Source organism: Carlito syrichta, unplaced genomic scaffold (assembly GCF_000164805.1).
Source record: "Carlito syrichta isolate Samal-C Ts95f unplaced genomic scaffold, Tarsius_syrichta-2.0.1 Scaffold305149, whole genome shotgun sequence".
Lineage (NCBI taxonomy): Eukaryota > Metazoa > Chordata > Mammalia > Primates > Tarsiidae > Carlito > Carlito syrichta.
This window is the reverse complement of record NW_007249245.1, coordinates 884,801-902,916: the sequence shown is the minus strand read 5'-3', so window position 1 is coordinate 902,916 and position 18,116 is coordinate 884,801. Positions and strand designations below refer to the sequence as shown.

The 18,116-nt window shown below is 37.2% G+C and overlaps 1 protein-coding gene across 3 annotated transcripts in view; it reads left to right on the top strand.

Moving 5' to 3' along the window:
* EIF5B (eukaryotic translation initiation factor 5B) overlaps positions 1 to 18,116 on the top strand; it is a 59,126-nt gene that overhangs the window by 16,546 nt on the left and 24,464 nt on the right. For 2 of the 3 annotated variants that reach the window (XM_008061212.1, XM_021714016.1), the window contains exons 7-10: positions 2,977 to 3,075; positions 3,547 to 3,636; positions 5,786 to 5,860; positions 10,894 to 11,180. In XM_008061212.1, the coding sequence (XP_008059403.1) occupies positions 2,977 to 3,075; positions 3,547 to 3,636; positions 5,786 to 5,860; positions 10,894 to 11,180 (551 nt within the window). The remainder of the gene's footprint in view (positions 1 to 2,976; positions 3,076 to 3,546; positions 3,637 to 5,785; positions 5,861 to 10,893; positions 11,181 to 18,116) is intronic. The other variant, XM_008061213.1, reaches the window with a different exon arrangement.

The window sequence follows — 18,116 nt, the reverse complement described above, 5'->3', positions numbered from 1 at the left end:
TTTACTACACTGGGAAAGCGTATTCTAATGCAGGACTAGGGCAAAGTTCAGGAAAAGGCAATGAGACCAGTACAAAAGTCCAAGAGGGAATGTCGGCAAGAAATAAATTGCATTAGTAAATTATCCAGCAAGTCTGGCTGTAACCAGCATTAAGCTCAGTGCTTACCTCAGGGACAGAAAATGTCTTTCAAAGTACTCTTATATTCATCTGGTGCCAACACAACAATTATAATTCCAGATCCGGCCCTAGTGTCATCCAAGAGATCTTGAGACGATCTCTCCAGCAAGTGGTAAAGGCATTATCACTCATCTCTACAATAAATCAAAAAATTAGCCGGGCATGGTAGCACGCACCTGTAGTTCTAACTACTCAGAAGGCTGAGGCGGAAGGATTGCCAGAGCCCAGCAGGTTGAGACTGCGGTAGCTGGGAGCATGCCACTAACCTCCAGCCTGGGTGACAGAGTGAGACTCCAACTCAAAAAAAAAAAGAAAAAAAAGAAAAAGAAAATTCTATGGAATCTCCCCCACTCAAAAACCCTAGAACAAATAAGTGAGATAAGAAAGTTGTGGATAAGCCAGGTTCGGTGGCTCAGCCTGTAATCCCATGCTTTGGGAGGCTGAGGTGAGTGGATTGCCTGAGCCTGCAGGTTCAAGACCTGCCTGGGCAACTTGGCGAGACCTCATCTCTACAATAAATAAAAAAATCAGCCGGGCATGGTAGCGTGTGCCTGTAATTCTGGCTACTCAGAAGGCTAAGGCGGAAGGATCGCCGGAGCCCAGCAGGTCGAGGCTGCGGTGGCCGGGAGCAGCCACTGCACTCCAGTCTGGGTGACAGAGTGAGACTCCAACTCAAAAAAAAAAAAAAAAGAAAGAAAGTTGTAGATAAAAGGTAAATATACTATATCAACTCTATTTCTGTATGCTAACAATTAACAGCTGAAAATAAAAATTTTTAAAGCAGCAGCATTTATAGTAGCAATCTCTCAGAAAGAAAAAGAAATTGAAGTAGTTATAAATCTAATATTTGTGAGATCTACATGCTAAGAACTATAAAACAGTAATGACAAAAAGACAGCCTGTATAAATGGAGAGATACTGTGTTTATGGAATGTTTAAGACTCAGCATTGTTGTTAAGATTCTCCCAAACTGATCTATAGATCCAGTGCAATCCCAGTCATAATCACAACATGATATTTTGTGTTTATCTGTAAGTTATTTCTAAAATGTAAATGAAAAGACCAAGGAGTTAAAATAGCCAAAATATTTTTGAAATAGGATTTCAAGACTTATTGTAAATCTGTAGGAATCCATATAGAATGATACTGGCAAAATTCTAAATATGCTCAGTATATAGGTGAAAAATAATTCAATGGATAAAATATAGTCTTTGTAACCACTGGTACTGGAACAATTGGTCATCTGTATGCCAAAGAAACCCCAAAGCCCTAGTCTTAATTCCCATTCATTATACAAAAATGGACTCAAAGTGGGTCTTAGATTTAAATATAAAATATAAACTATAACACTTTTAAAAGAACACATGGGGAAAATCTTTGACCTTGTATTTGATAAAGAGTGCTTAGATAGGATTCAAAAAGTATAATTCATAAAAGGAAAAAAATGATAAATTTCGAGAAAGTTCAGTTTGAAACTTTTTCTCTGCAAGGGGCACCATCAAGAGAATTCAGACAGTACTTCCAAATCACATATGTGACAAAGGGTTAATGTCCAAAATATTGATTGCCTCTCAAATTCAACAATCAGAAAACCAATAAGTTCATCTAAAAATGGATAAATGACTGGACAGTAGCTTATGCCTGTAATCCCAACACTTTGAGAGGCCAAGGTGGGAGGATTGTTTGAGCTCAGGAGTTTGAGAACAACCTGGGCAGCATAGAGAGACCAGGTGTGGTGGTGCATGCTTGTCCCAGCTACTCAGGAGGCCAAGGTGAAAGGATTGCCTGAACCCAGTAAGTTGAGGCTGTGGTGAGCCATTATTTTGCTTCCCCACTCCAACCTGGATGACAGAGTGAGACCCCAACTCGAAAAATGGACAAAAAATTTAAGTGGACAGCTTCCCTAAGAAATTGTAAGCATCTGAAAAAAATGTTCAACATCATTAGTCATTAGGGAAATTCACATTAAGACCACAATGAGATAGCACTACACATCTTTTAGAATATATAAATCTGAAAAAAGAAAAGAAACTCGTCTTTACTGCATACTGGCAAGGATGCAGGACAGTTGGAGCTCTCATACATTACTGGTGGGAATGCAATATAATAAAGCAACTTTGGAAAACAGTCAGCAGTTTCTTATAAAAATTACAGTCACATTTACTTTATGTCTCATCATTTGCACTCCAAATATATTTGTCCAAAAGAAATGTTCATAAAAAAATCTGGTTGAAAATGTACATACCTTCTTTATTCAGAGTTGTCAAAAACTAGAAACAACTGAAATGTCCTTCCACTGTTAAATGGCTAAATAAACTGTGGCACATCCGTACAATGGAATGCTTTTCATCAATAAAAAGAAATGAAGTACTGACACAGCAAAGTGGATGACACTCAAATCCATTTTGATGATAGAAACCAGACTGTAAGATTCCATTTATATAATATTTTGGAAAGGGCAAGCTTTCAGGCTGGAGAGCAGATCAGTAGTTCTGAGTCTAAGGATGTGAGGAGGCTTTGACTACACAGTGATGAGCTGTTCTGTACCTTCATTGTGATGGTGGTTGCATAAATCTATGCATTTGTCAAAACTTACTGTACATTAAACAACCTGGAATTTAGTTGTATGTAAATTTTAAAATGCCTTTTTGAAAAAAGATACAGGTTTTTCCATGAATGTCCTTTCTTACTTTAGGGTATGTGTCTCTGGTAAATGAAATGTAATCTTTTTAAATGGTACTTCTCAGGTGATATGCAAGTAGTATAAACATGAAGTTTTCCATTTTTTTATCCCTTAGGTGTTGAAGTGCCATCTAAAGATTCTTTGCCAAAGAAAAGGCCAATTTATGAAGATAAAAAGAAGAAAAAAACACCACAGCAGGCAGAAAATAAAGAAGGTTTGTATATAAAATAACCTCTGATTTAGAAACTATTTTGTGTGCTTTTTCCCCACAACCTTCAAAACAGAGTGTCTGTAAAAATGAAGTAAATCAGAAATACATGTTGAAACTATTTTTATTTCATATTGTCATCATTCTCACCTGATTCAAATGGCAAACTAATGGAAAAAGTACTTTGAAAATCTGGGCTCTACCCTATGAATACTGTAATTGTTGTTAACTTTGAAAAGGAAAACTATCATTCTTATTTTTTACTTGGTTTCCTTCCAGCCTTCTGTAATTTTATTTTCTATTCCTTGAGCTGAAAGAGTAGTTTTCTGTAAAACATATGACTGATGTTTATGTTTTCTAAATTTGCTGGAAAAATAGGTTTACACTGTTTATTTTTATTCAGTACTTAACAGCATATCTTAGCAGAAATTTTACACTTAAAAAAATCATTAACTTGGCTTCTGTCTTTTTTTCCAGTGACTGAACCAATGGAATTAAGTGCTGCTGTAGAAGTTACAGAGCAAGGAGTACAAGAAAAAGAAGAGACACCACCACCTGTTGAACCAGGCAAGTAGCATTAGTCAAATGTTTGGTTAATTAATTCCTATTAGGAAGCACTGATGTGTTTATAAGTTGTCTCCATTATCATTAAATAGTTTTTGGGGAACCAAATAAATATTTGGCTAAATGGCATTCTTCGTAGTTCTTTCTTTTCGCTAAACTACCACTTTTCATTTCTACTTTGAAAAAGTATCTAAGTGAGACTTGAATCAGTTTTGTTCTTTTCAGTAGTGTAAATAAAATGTTTTGTAGAAAGGAGAGAAAATTTTGGATTTTCTCTGGTGTTTTTATTTAGGTCAGAAATTTCAAAAAAGGCCTGATGTTCTTTAATGCTTTGGAGACAATTGAAAACATTTGAAATTAGACCATTTTTAGGCCAGGCATGGTGGCTCAAGCCTGTAATCCTAGCAATCTGGGAGGCCGAGGAGAGAGGATTGCCTGAGCCCAGGGGTTCAAGACCAGTCTGGGCAACTTGGTGAGACCTTTTTTCTACAATATATCAAAAAATTAGCCGGTGTGGTAGTGCGCACCCTGTAGTTCCAGCTACTTGGAAGGATGGTCTGATCCCAGCAGGTTGATGCTGGGGTAGCTGTGAGCATGCCACTGCATTCCAACGTAGGCAACAGAGTGAGACTCCGACTGAAAAAAAAAGAGAAATTAGAACCTTTTATGAACTATATAAAAATTGGCATTTTAAAATCTTCTTAGAGGCCAGCTTCTATTCAGTAAGAAGATTCGCCTTATTCATTGTGTGTGTGTGTGTGTGTGTGTGTGTGTGTGTTGAGGCAGTTGGAGAAAATCTTGGGTTTTTTTTAAAACATTATTCTCATTTATGAGACTAGATATTGATAGGAGAGCCAGAGGCTGCCTCAGTGTATGTTTTGGTATTCAAGGGAATCCCCAGTGTTTAAAGATAGTATCAGGAGTGGGAACAGCCTTAAAGAACATCATGACTGACTCACACTAGTGGATGATATTAGTGATAATTCCTTTCCTTCCCTCTTACTAAGTGGATAGGATAAGTTCACCTGGATAGATAGACCTCAGTTTAACATTGATATGATGAAGTCAGAGAAATTCAGGTTGTTATGCTTAATAGCAGTCCATTATTTTAGATCCTATTTGTAGCAACAAAGAATTGCTGCTTTAGGTGGACGTTTTGGGTTCCTGTTTCTGAGTCTCCTCCTTAAAATTACTAATCTACGGGCTCGGTGGCTCAGCCTGTAATCCCACGCCTTTGGGAGGCTGAGGTGAGTGGATTGTCTGAGCCTGCGGGTTCGAGACCCGCTTGGGCAACTTGGCAAGACCTCATCTCTACAATAAATAAAAAATTAGCCGGGCATGGTAGTGCGTGCCTGTAGTTCCAGCTACTTAGAAGGCTGAGGTGGAAGGATTGCTGGAGCCCAGGAGGTCGAGGCCGCGCGGGAGCGGCCTCTGCACTCCAGTCTGGGTGACAGAGTGAGACTCTTAACTCAAAAAAAAAAAAAAAATTACTTATCTAGACTAGGTGGTAAATCATAATTATTACAGGGCTGCAGCTACCAAATGTTCCACCCTCATGTTTTAAGAGTAGTTTTGCCTGGTTGGATTTCACTAAAGAGAGGCATTATTGTTAAGGAGAGCATTAAGTCTTTAATGTTCAAAATTTTAGCTTTCTGGTTCTTTGTGGGTTATAAGCACAGCATTCTGCTCTATTCTGTGATGGTGGTAGCTTTGGAATTTAAATAGTATTTGGCTATATCTTGAAAGGTTACAGCAAAATAATAAATTCTATGTATAAAGTATGTTTTGAATGATCAGAAATAAAATATGTGTAATTTCATTTGTCCTCAAGAACTGAGTACATTCACAGACCCTTTTCAGGATCTAAAGAAATATTTATGTCTCAATATCTAATCTTTTAATTACCTTGAGTATAAAATCTGGGTTAAGTTTAACATGGTATATTGAAAGTAGTAGGAAATGAAAGCATTTATTATAAAATTCTAGTTATGTTGAAAAGATAGTTCCAAAGACAACAAAGTTGCATATAAATTTTTCATATAACTAAAACATTTCATTTTTATGTCAGAGCATATGTCTGTGCATTTTTACTAAAAGCAGTCTCATATTTCTAAATGCTTTTTGTGTCTTTAATGAATACTTTTATTTACAGAAGAAGAAGAAGAAACTGAGGATGCTGGATTGGATGATTGGGAAGCTATGGCCAGTGATGAGGAGAGAGAAAAAGGTGAATGACTCATGAGCACACATTGATAAATCCAGTTGTTATTAAAGACATATGGGATATATTTAAATGAAGTCTTTATTATGAATGTCATGTACATTCTGGGGATAGGGACTAGACTTGCTTTCTCCATTGCCATGGTTTCTAAATCCTTGTGTGAATCTTATTATATGATGTTTCTTCATAAATGTTTCTTCAGAAAGTTGTTTATAAGACAACTGTTTAAGGTTTCAGAGTGATGATATTACATACTGGATGTTGTTAAAGCTAGCCTACAAAAAGCCCTATTAATTTAACATGTAATGAAAAGATAAACAAATAGTATAGCTTCTTAGTGTGAATAAAATGTTTTCCTTTTTTTTTTTTAATAACAGCTAAGAACTAGTAAGCATTCTTCTTTGTCATTACTTTTTGTCCTTTATTACTAAAATCTTTACTTTTGGGGGGGTTTACTTTCTTATTATTGTCCTATAGAATGACGTTTGGGTTTTTTTAGTTTTTATTTTTGGTCTTTCTCCCTCTAATCTTTGTTTTTAAAGCTATAAGTCTTTCTTTAGCATGGCTATAGCCAGATTCCACAAGTTGTGATGTGTTGATGTTTTCCAGTTTCCATTTATATATTCACTTTTACCTATGATTTATTATTTTTTGTACTTCTTAATTCACAAAATCGAGGGTTATTTTCTTTTCTTTTCTTTTCTTTTCTTTTTTTTTGGTAGTTGAGGGTCTCATTATATTACCCATGTTGGAGTGCAGTGGCATGATTATGGCTCACCACATCCTCAGCTATTGGGCTCAGGTTCTTCCACCTTAGCCTCCTGAATAGCTGGGATAATAGGCACATACCACCATGCCTAGCTGATTTTTTTTATTTTTATTTTTATTTTTTTTGTAGAGACAAGGTCTTGCTATGTTGCCTAGGCAGGTCTTAAACTCCTGGGGTCATCAATCCTTTTGCCTCACCTTCCCCAGTAGCTGAGACTGTGGTTGTGCACCACCATGCCTGGCTAATTTTTTGATTTTTTTTGTGGAGATGCAGTCTTGCTGTGTTGCCTAAGCAGGTCTTGGAACTCTTGGGCTCAAGTAATCCTCCCAAAGTGCTGGAATTACAGACGTGAGTCACCATGCCTAGCCCCTGGGAATGCCTTTTGACTTAAAAGTCTGCTTTACCTGAAATTTGTATAGCTACACCAGCTTTGATTTATATGATCTTTTTGTCTTCATTACTTTTTCTGTATCCTCGGACAGCATTGTCTTAGTTAGTTTATGCTGCTATAACAAAAGACTACATACTGGGTAATTTATAAAGAACAGAAATTTACTTGATATATAGTTCTGGAGACTGGGGAGTCCAAGATCAAGGCACGAGCATTGCTGTCTAGCAAGGGCTGCTCTCCTTCCAAGGTTGCACCTTGTTTCTGCATCCTCCAGAGGGAAAGATTACTGTGTCCTCATGTGGTAGAAGGGGACAGGGAAGGACAAGAAGGGTGAACTCTGTCTGCAGGCACTTTTATGAAGGCATTAGTCCGTTTATGAGGGTGACTTAACCACTTCTTTGAAGATTCCCCCCCCTACTGTTAATACCAGAACAGTGGGGATTAAGTTCCAGATTGAATTTTGGAGGGGACACACATTGAAACCATAGCAAGGATCTCTAAGATTTTAAAATCCAGTTTGTCGATCTTTCTATTTCACTTAGATTGGGCTAGATTGCTTAGCCCAATGCATTCATATTTGATGTAATTAATATAGTATATTGGTTTCAAATTCTTCATCTTACTAAGTCCTTTTTTATTTTGCTGGTTTCTTTCTCTCTTTTCTGACCATCTTTTGGTTTACTGGATTTTTTAATTACTTTTTTTCTCCTTCATGGGCTTAAAAATTGAGTACTTTTCTAATTTTTTAGTGGTTACCCTAAGACATTTTAAACACACAACAATGTTTCTCTTTCCAGACAGTGGAAACTCTAGAGCAGTTGTCTCCAACCTTTTTGGCATCAGTGACCAGTTTCATGGAAGACAATTTTTCCATGGGGGGGACCATCAGGCATTAGAGTTTCATAAGGAGCGTGCAACCTAGATCCCTCGCACTCACAGTTCATAAAACGGTTCACGCTCTTATGAAAGTCGTATGCTGCAGCTGCTGCTCACCTCCTGCTGTGGGGGGACGGGGTGTGGGAGGGGATTGGGGACGCCTACTTGAACAACATTTACTCAACTCTCAATTTAGGTATCATTGCTCTCATTTATTTTCTATTTTTAAAAAACCCATATTAGCTTACTATTCTTATTTTGTGCAGGCAATATTTATTATTTAAGTTTACTCAGGTTTTTTTTTGTTTTGTTTTGTTTTTGAGTTAGAGTCTCACTCTGTCATCCAGACTGGTGTGCAGTGGCACGCTCCTGGCCACCACAGCCTCGACCTGCAGGGCTCCGGCAATCCTTCCGCCTCAGCCTTCCGAGTAGTTGAATTTACTCACATTTTTAGCATTTTATTGTGCTTCCTTTCTTCCTGCATCTTTCACCTTCCATTTGGGATCATTTCTTCCTTTCTGAAGAACACTTTTTAGAAGTTCTTTTAGTGTGAATCTGTTAGTAAGAGACATTCATTTTTGCTTTGTAAAAATATTGTTTTTACCCTATCTTCATTCTTTAGGAAACGTTCATTGAGTGTGGAATTCTTGGTTGAAGTTTTATTTAGCACTCTGAAGTTATTATTTCCTTTTCTTAAATTTTTCATTGATTCTATTGAGAAAGCAGATACCAGTCTACATTTTCAGTAGTTTATCATGATATGTTTTGAGTAAAATTTTTTTTAAAAAAGATCTTCTACTTATAGGGCTTTATTGACGCGTGCTTTTCTGTTTTTGTCAGTTTTATAATGTTATCTCCCCTAGGATCCAGTTATGCCCATGATATACCTTCCTGCTGTGTCATTGTTTTCTGTTTTCTGTAGTTTTCACCTATTGAGTCTCTGGTTCATTCTGGACTGTTTCTATGGTCTTCTAGGTTATTGATTTTCTCCTTAGCTCTTCTTACTCTATTTTTAAGCCCATCTCTTGAGTTCTTAATTTTGTCTATTGCATATTTTAGTTTTAGACTTTTTATTTAACTATTTTTTGTAGGCTTTTATTTAACTTCTAAAACAATTTTTTTTTTTTTTTTTTTTTGAGTTGGAGTCTCACTCTGTCACCCAGACTAGAGTGCAGTGGCCTCTCCTGGCCACCGCAACCTCGACCTGCTGGGCTCCGGCGATCCTTCCGCCTCAGCCTTCCAAGTAGCTGGAACTACAGGTGCGCGCTACCATGCCCAGCTAATTTTTTGATTTATTGTAGAGATGAGGTCTCGCCAAGTTGCCCAGGTGGGTCTCAAACCCGCAGGCTCAGGCAATCCACTCACCTCAGCCTCCCAAGGCGTGGGATTACAGGCTGAGCCACTGAGCCCGGCTAATAACTTCTAAAACTTTTGATGTTATCTTTTGCTTTCTGAATGTTAGAATCACAGTCATTTTAAAATTTCGGTTTTAATAACTTTAATATATGGAAGTCCTTAGGGTTTCATATATGCTGCTTTCCCTCATGTAACTTGTTATTTTTATATATTGTGCTTGATATTTTACTTGAAGAACTGTAGGAATAATTTAAGGTCAAGAAATGTTGTCTTTTCTCCAGAGTGAATTTATATGTACTTTTACCATGAGTCTGAGTGAACTAGCAATGTGGAATCATGTTATTCTAGATTTAAAATTGAGAGAATGTGAAAGTGATCTGCCAGTAGTCGGGGGGTCTTGTCTATTTCTTGTTCATTATTACACCCAGGGTACAGCTCTTCATGATTTACCCTATATTAAGGGTTTAATACAATGTGTGCTCACCTGTCTCCCAACTCCCTGAATTCTTGATAGATTTAAATTCCCAATGCCTGACCTCCTAGCCTGATTCAAGTTAGCCTTTCAGCTTCCTTTTCTAGAATCAACAAATGACTCCAAGGGAATAATGGTAGTAAACATCGTACTTAACTCTGAGTTTCTGATCTCCCTTGGATACTGGCTTAGTAAGGCTTTTCTTGTTTCTTTGGTTTTTGAAGGATCATTTTTATTATTTTTATGTACAGAACACTCGGCAGTGTACATTTATCCCAGCTTAGTGGCAAGTTCTTTAGCCTTTGCCTTCTCCAGCTTGGTGATGCAGCCACAGATTTTGAACCCAGTACTTTACCTCCTCAGTGAGGGCGGATCTTATCATAGCTGACATTATAATTGGTCCTTATGGCTTCCACTAGCTTAACCAAAGCTCCTTAGTCTACAGAGTTAACCTGTGTTAAGACAAGAGTGGTGTAGGTCTTTCTGTGGACTCGACGCCCCAGTCTTGCCTTCCCCTTGACAATGCAGTAAGGGACTCCCCCATTATACAACACAGGGCAGGCAGAAAGACCACCAGCTCAGTGGGATCCACATCATGCAGTTCAGCCACCAACTGAGACTTCTTGTTCTCTACCAAGGTGGTGACAATGTTGACCTCTGCCTGAAGGACAAATGACCTCTTGGTGGGGACGTCCCCTTTGTCATTGGCTTTCTTTGCAGCCCGGGCCAGCAGCCTCCGCTTCTTCTCTTGCTTTGTCTTAGGCTTTTCTTGTTTATAAACTTCATTGTGGATTGCTGGCTAAAGTTTTTACTGTTAAATGACAGACTTCATTTTGGTATACAGACTTTGCATTTCTGATACATGGAAACACAGTGTTATTTCCTTAATTACAGATTGAGCATCTGAAACTCCAAAATTTGAAATTTGAAATGCTCTGAAACTGGAAGTTTGAGCACACCTACATGAGGCTCAAAGGAAATGATCATTGGAGCATTTGGATTTTCAGATTTTGGGTGCTCAGTCACTAAGTGCATAATGCACGTATTCCCAAATCTGAAGAAGTTGAAACCAGAAGCACTTCTGATCCCAAGCATTATTTCCCCTTATTTTATTTAAGGTCTCTATTATCTTAATACAAATCTACAATGTTAACTTTCATTTGCTTTTCTAATAGAAGGAAATACGGTTCATATAGAAGTAAAAGAAAACCCTGAAGAAGAGGATGAAGAGGAAGAAGAAGAAGAGGAAGAAGAAGAGAGTGAAGAGGAAGAGGAAGAGGAAGGAGAAAGTGAAGGCAGTGAAGGTGATGAGGAAGATGAAAAGGTGTCTGATGAGAAAGATTCGGGGAAAGTGTTAGATAAAAAGCCAAGTAAAGAAATGAGCTCAGACTCTGAATATGACTCTGATGATGATCGAACTAAAGAAGAAAGGGCTTATGACAAAGCAAAACGGAGACTTGAGGTATTTATTTTTCCCTTTCTCTTTACTTCTCTTCTTCCCACTCCTCTGATCATTATAATTGTACTCTACAAGTAAAAACTGAACAGCACTTTTTAAAAGCACATTTTCAAGAGTTAGGGTATTATCCAGTTTTTGTAATGTTGAAACATGTTTTTGATGCAGGTCTAACCCAAGGACCTCCCTCCTTTACATACTAAATCAGAATGGTGACTACTTCATTTTTTTTCTTGTTTTCTCCAAATTTTAATTTGCTCGTCGAGTGCTGTTTATGAGTACAGGAAATCTGAGCATATGCCCTGTACTTCAGTTATGTGTTGCTACATATGTTTAGGTTAGTCAGTATAAGACATCTGATTGCTTTATTTTATTTTATTTTATTTTTTTTTGAGTTGGAGTCTCACTCTGTTGCCCAGACTGGAGTGCAGTGGCCGCTTCCGGCCACCGCAGCCTCGACCTGCTGGGCTCCGGCGATCCTTCCGCCTCAGCCTTCCAAGTAGCCAGAATTACAGGCATGCGCTCCCATGCCTGGCTGATTTTTTTTATTTATTGTAGAGATGAGGTCTTGCTGCCCAGGTGGTTCTCGAACCGTGGGCTTAGGCAATCCACTCACCTCAGCCTCCCAAAGGCACGGATTACAGGCTGAGCCACCGAGCCCGGCTGTTTTAGTTTTTTAAATCTAGTGAGAGATAAGGCTTCTGTTCAGTAAAGACCAATACCTAGTAGGCTTTCTGTATTTTTCCTACTGAATTAAGTAGACTTCAAGAGAAACTTTTCTTTAATTCTGTCAGCTTAGTGTAAATAATACATTAAAAACTAGTTTGCTTGAGGATATTAAACTATTTTAAAGCCAAAAACTATTTTAGTTTTCGTTTTCATCTTTTCATGTATAATTAATTTTTTCTTTTTTTTTGTTTTAATATCTATATGTTAGCATTTGCTTTTTCTTCTGTAAAGCCTAGATAGGGATAAATTTGTCCGAATTTCTAAAGGACTAAGAGGGTCTGTTGTTCCAAACTAAGGTTTCTCAACCGCAGCACTACTGGCATTTTCGGACCAGATAATTCTATGTTGTGGTGGACTGTCACCTTCAATATAGGGTGTCAAGCAGTATCACTGACTTCTACCCACGAGATCCCAGTAGCGTTGTCCCTCCCTCAGTTACAACTCTGTCTCTTCCTATAGCCCTTACTCAAACCAGCTCCCTTGCTCTCTCTTCATGTTTGAGAGAGTGATGAAAGTTCATACTGTTTGCTGATTTAAAAACAAAATGGGTATAAAGCAGAAAATAAAAGTTCCTCTATTATTTTACTCCCTAGATTTGTTAATAGTTCTGTGTATAAGCTTCAAGTTTTTAAAACTGTTTAATTAAAAATAAATAAAATGATAAATTCTTAAGATATGAACTTTTTTCATATAACAGTATGCTTTGCTGAGGTATGATTTGTATGCCATAAGATCGACCTGTTTTGAGTGTACATCTCAGTGATGTTTTGCCAGTTTGGAGTTGTGCAACCGTTACCACAACCCAACTTTAAAATATTTTCATCGCCCTAAAAAGACTTATTGTGCCTATTTGCAGTCATTCCCCATAGATGTGTCTTTTCTGGAAATTTCATTCAAATATAGTCATATAATCTATGGTCTTTTGTGTTGGTTTCTTTCACTTGTTTTTGAGGTTCATTTATGTCATGGCATATATTAGTACTTTGTTCCTTTTTATTGCCAAAGTGTTTTGCTAAATTAATATACCACATTTTATCATCTGTTCACCAGTTAAAGGGCATTTGATTTGTTTCCATATTTTGATTAGTGGTGTTATAAACGTTCTCATGAGTCTCCATGGATATATGTTTTCATTTATTTTGGATATATTCCCAGGAGTAAAGTTGCTGAATTGTATGTTAAATTTGTGTTTAACTTTTTCAGAGAACAGCTAAATTATTTTCCAAAGTGGCTGCACAGTTACTTGAGAGTTCCGGTTTCTCTGCATCCTCACAGATTCTTGTTATTGTCTGCCTTTTCAATTATTGGCATTTTAGTACCTCATTGTGGTTTTAATTTGCATTTCCATGGTGTTGAATATTTCTTCATCTGCTTTATGCCCATTTGTTTATCTTCGCTGGTGATACATCTATTCAAAATGTTGCCTATTTTAATTGTATACTTTGTCTTTTTATTATTGAGTTATAGAAGTTCTTTTCATTTTCTTAATAGTATCTTAAAGTGGATATGTTTTAATTTTGATAATATCCAGTTTGTCACATTTTTTTAAATAGAGCATACTTCTGGTGTTCTATTAAAGATCTTTGCCTCATCCAAGGTTATGAATATTTTGTCCTGTATTTTCTTCTCAAGTTTTAACATCTTTAGCTCATATTGAATCTTTAGCTCTCATTGAATTGCCTTGATATCTTTGTCACATCAATTGATCAGAAATATGAGGGTTCATTTTTGGTCTTTAATTGTCTTTCATTTGTCTGTATATCTGTTTGTGTGCCAGTACCACACTATCTTGATTACTATAGTTTTATAGTAGTTTTGAAATCAGAAAATGCTTTGTTCTTGTTTTTTAAGATTGTCCCTTACTGTTCTAGGTTGTTTTCTTCTCCATATAAATTTTAGGGTCTGTGTGTCAATTTCTGGAAAAAGCCTGCTGGAATATTGATACAGAGATTGCCTTGAATCTGTAGATCAGTTTTAGGGAGAATTATGATCTTAATAATATTGAATCTTCCAATATAAGGACATGGACAGTCTCTTTATTTTTTCACATCTTTTAAAATTTCTTTCAACAATGTTTTATAGTTTTTAAGAGTGCAAGATTTATAATTCTTTTGTTAAAGTTTTATTACTAGGTGGTTTGTTTTATTTTGTTTTGGGGGGGTGCTGTTGTGAATGGAATCTTTTAAAATTAAATTACTTTTTATTGCCAGTATAAAGAAATGCAATTGGGCCGGGCACGGTGGCTCATGTCTGTAATTCCAGCACTTCGGGAGCCCAGGGCAGAAGGATTGCCTGATCCCAAGAGTTTGAGACTAACCTGGCAACATAGCAAGACCTTGTCTCTACAAAAAATAAGATACAGTAAATAAGCCAGACTTGGTGTCACATGCCTGCAGTCCCAGCTATTTGAGAGACTGAGGCAGAAGAACCATCTGAGCCCAAGAGGTCAGTGAGCCATGATTGTGCCACTGCACTCCTTCCTGGGCAACAGTGTCCCTGACTCAAAGAATGTTGAACATTGATCTTGTATCTAACACCTGTACTGACATATTTTTTATTCTAATAGTTTTTTGTGGATTTTTCTATAATGAGGATCATGTAGTATATTAAAGGTGATTTTACTTCTTCCTTTCCAATGTGGTTATCTTTTGTTTCTTTTACTACTTGGTTTACCTGACTAGAATGTTGAGTAGTGGTAAGGTCAGACATACTTGCCTTTTTCCCAGTTTGGGGGCAGAAAAGCATTCTGTTGTAGTTTACTGAGAGTGTCTTTTCTTTTCTTTTTTTCTTTTTGAGTCAATATCTCACTGTGTTGCCCAGGCTGGAGTGAAGTGGCACACTCACAACCACCGCATCCGTAACCTGCTAACCTCAGGTGGTCCTTCTGCTTCAGCCTTCTCAGTAGTTGGAACCACAGACATGTGCCACCATGTCCGGCTGGTTTTTTGATTCATTGTAGAGACAAAGTCTCACCGTGTTGCTCTGGCTGGTCTCAAACCTCTGAGCTCGGGTAATCCTCTCACATCCGCCTCCTGAAGTATTGGGATTATGGGCGTGAACCACCATGCCCGGCTTTACTGAGAGTTTCTGTCATGAATGGGTGATGGATGCTTTTTTGTACATCTGTTGAGATGGTTTTTGTTCCTTTTTTGTATTAGTATTTGGATTATATCAACTGATATTCAGATGTTCAACCAAGCGGATATTTTGGGGATAAATCCTACTTGGTCATGGTACATTCTTTGTTACTAAATTTAATTTGGTAACATTTTGTTGAGGACTTTGGGATCAATGTCATGAGAGATATTTATCAGTTTTATTTGTCTGCCTTTGGAAATATTAGGGCTAGTTCCTCTGTTTTCTGCAAGGATGATACCTGTTTTAATTGTTTCATAGGATTTACTAATAGACCTATTTTTTAAATGAGAAGGTTTTAAAATAACTAATTCAATTTGCTATAGGTCTATTCTTTTTTCTTTTTCTTCTAGATTACTTACTGTTGTGTAGGTCTGTTCTGAATTTTTACTTCATCTTGAGTCACTTTCAGTAATTTCCTTTTTTCTAATAGTGCGTTTCATCTAAATTGTCTTAATTTGTGAACATAAACTCTTTTGTAGCATTCTTTTACAATCTTTTAAGTTTCTGTAAGGTCAGTATTGGTACCCTGTTTTGCTAGTCTGCTTTTGGTGGTCTGTCTCTTCTTTTTATTCTTGTTCCATCTAGCTAAAAGTTTTCCACATTTTTTATTTTCTCTAAGACCTACCTGTTGCTTTCATTAATTTTTTTTCTCTTTAATTGATTTTTATTCTGTTCCTTATTTTCTTTTGTTAAATTTGGGTTTAGTTTCTTCTGCTGATTTCTCAAGATGACAGCTTAGATTATTGATTTGAGACCTTTTTCTCTTCTAAAGCTCTATATGCCTTTGCATCACTGGTTTCCCTCTAAATACTGCCTTAGCCTCATCCCACAAAATTTGATGTATTGTGTTTTTTGCTTTTATTTTGCTCGAAAATATTTTCTAATTTCCCATGTAATTTTTTATTTTACTTATATGTTATTTAGGAGTGTTTTATTATTATTTCAAGTGACAGAATACAAAATATTCTCTATTGTTTTAAAATAATTAAAACTCGTTTTATCCCCTGGCATATCATCTCTTCTAGAGAATGTTTATTGTGTACTTAGGCAGAATTGTATATTCTGCTGACAGTGAGCCCAGTGTTCAGTGTTCAGTTTGGTCAAGTTGGCTGATGATATTGTTCAAATATTCTGTATATTTACTCTAGTTTTTCTATCTTTTGTTGAACTTCCCAGATTTTTTTGTTGTTGTTGAAATGTATATTTTTCCTTTGAATTATATCAGTTTTTTCTTTATGTATTTTGGAGCTCAGTTGAGTACATATATGTTTATGCTTTCTGAGGATATAAATCTGTCTCTTGTGTAAGATAACATTATTTTGTTAGTGCCTACCCTTGGCGGTCTTGTTCCACAGACTTCATGTTAAATTTCTGGCTCATTTTTCAGGTTACCTTTCCATGAATATTGTTAGTCTTGTTGCGATTTTAGACTTTCTTCTTTGTTTGCCTTTGAGATCACTGCTGCTTTTGATAGTGTTCTAGGGTATAAAGTTCCTGTTCCTCTGACCTGTACCAGTTCTGCTTCATGGAGATAGCTAGTGGGAGGAGTGTGATGAAGCAGCCCCAGCCACCAACCCTACAGGCTTCCGTTGCTTTTATTGAGGGCCAGGAGATTTCTTGAATTAAATGTTTCTCAATTTGTTGTTATATGCCATTGGCCAGTTTCTAGAGTCTTTTTTTTTTTTTGTCAGAGTCTCACTCTGTCGCCCAGGCTGGAGTGCAGTAGCACGCTCCTGGCCACCGCAGCCTTGACCTCCTGGGCTCAGGTGATCCTTCTACCTCAGCCTTCCAAGTCTAGAGTCTTTATGTTATTGTTTTTGTCTATTTTGTTCAGGTTTATCATATCTTTTTGGGAAAGCATTTGCTGAACTCTTCATTCTGTCATTTAGGAAGTCCTGCCTCAATGTGTTTAACAGCTGCATTTTTTATATTAGTCTTCTCGAACTGCTACAACAAAATACCACAGACTGGGTGGCTTAAACAACAGAAATTTATTTTTTCACAGTTTTTGAGGCTGGAAGTAGAAAGATTTTGGTGTCAGCAAGGTTGGTTTCTGGTGACATCTCTCTTGCTGGCTTCCAAACGTCTGTTTTCTTGTTGTGTCATCCCATTGCTTTTCCTCTGTGTTATGTAGAGTGGGAGATCAATCCCTGCTGTCTCTTCCTCTTCTTATAACAACACCAGTCCTAAAGGATTAAGGTCCTACCTTTATGGCCTCATTTAACCTTAATTACCACCTTAAAGGCTGTAAACCCAAGCATAGACATGTTGAGAGTTAGGACTTCAAGGTGAGAATCTTGGAGAACTGTTAAGTTCATGACAAACTATGGATCGAAAATGCTGCTATATATTATTATTTTTTGAAATTTACTCCACACTCCTGGGTCAGAATCTTCAGTGTGGAGTAGGGCTTCTGTGTAGATGAGATAGGTGTCATCTCTGGGATTTGGGAAACTCTTATTAAGATATCTCTCACTAAGGAACATAAAATGGTTATAAAATTTCACTACTATAAACAGTACTACGGCAAACAAACACTGTTGTACACATACATATTTGTAAACTTGCTCTGTCATTACTTTGGTATAAAATACAAAGTCTGTACCTCATTGCAGTTTTCAACTGCATCAGATCCTAACTAACCATGGTGTTCGAATGTAAGTTATAGGTATGGTGAGATGTTGTGTATTACCCTTTGCTAGTAAATAAATCCTACTTGTGCTTATCATGGGCGTCTTTTTTGAGCTGGAGTCTCACCTCTGTCTCCTAGGCTGGAGTGCAGTGGCACCCCCATGGCTACAACAGTCTCGACCTACTGGGCTCAGGTGATCCTTCTGCCTCAGCCTTTCAAGTAGCTGGAACTACAGGTGTGGGCCATCCTGCCTGGCTAATTTTTTGATTTAGTGTAGAGACAAGGTCTTGCCAATTGTCCAAGCTGCTTTCAAACCCCTGGGCTCAGGCAGTCCTCTTGCCTCTGCCTTCTAAAGTGCTGGGCTTATTTTTTGACATTCCGAAACATTTTTTATTCCAATTCCTACAGAAAAATATAGGGTAAGCTAGAAATTAAAGACGGAG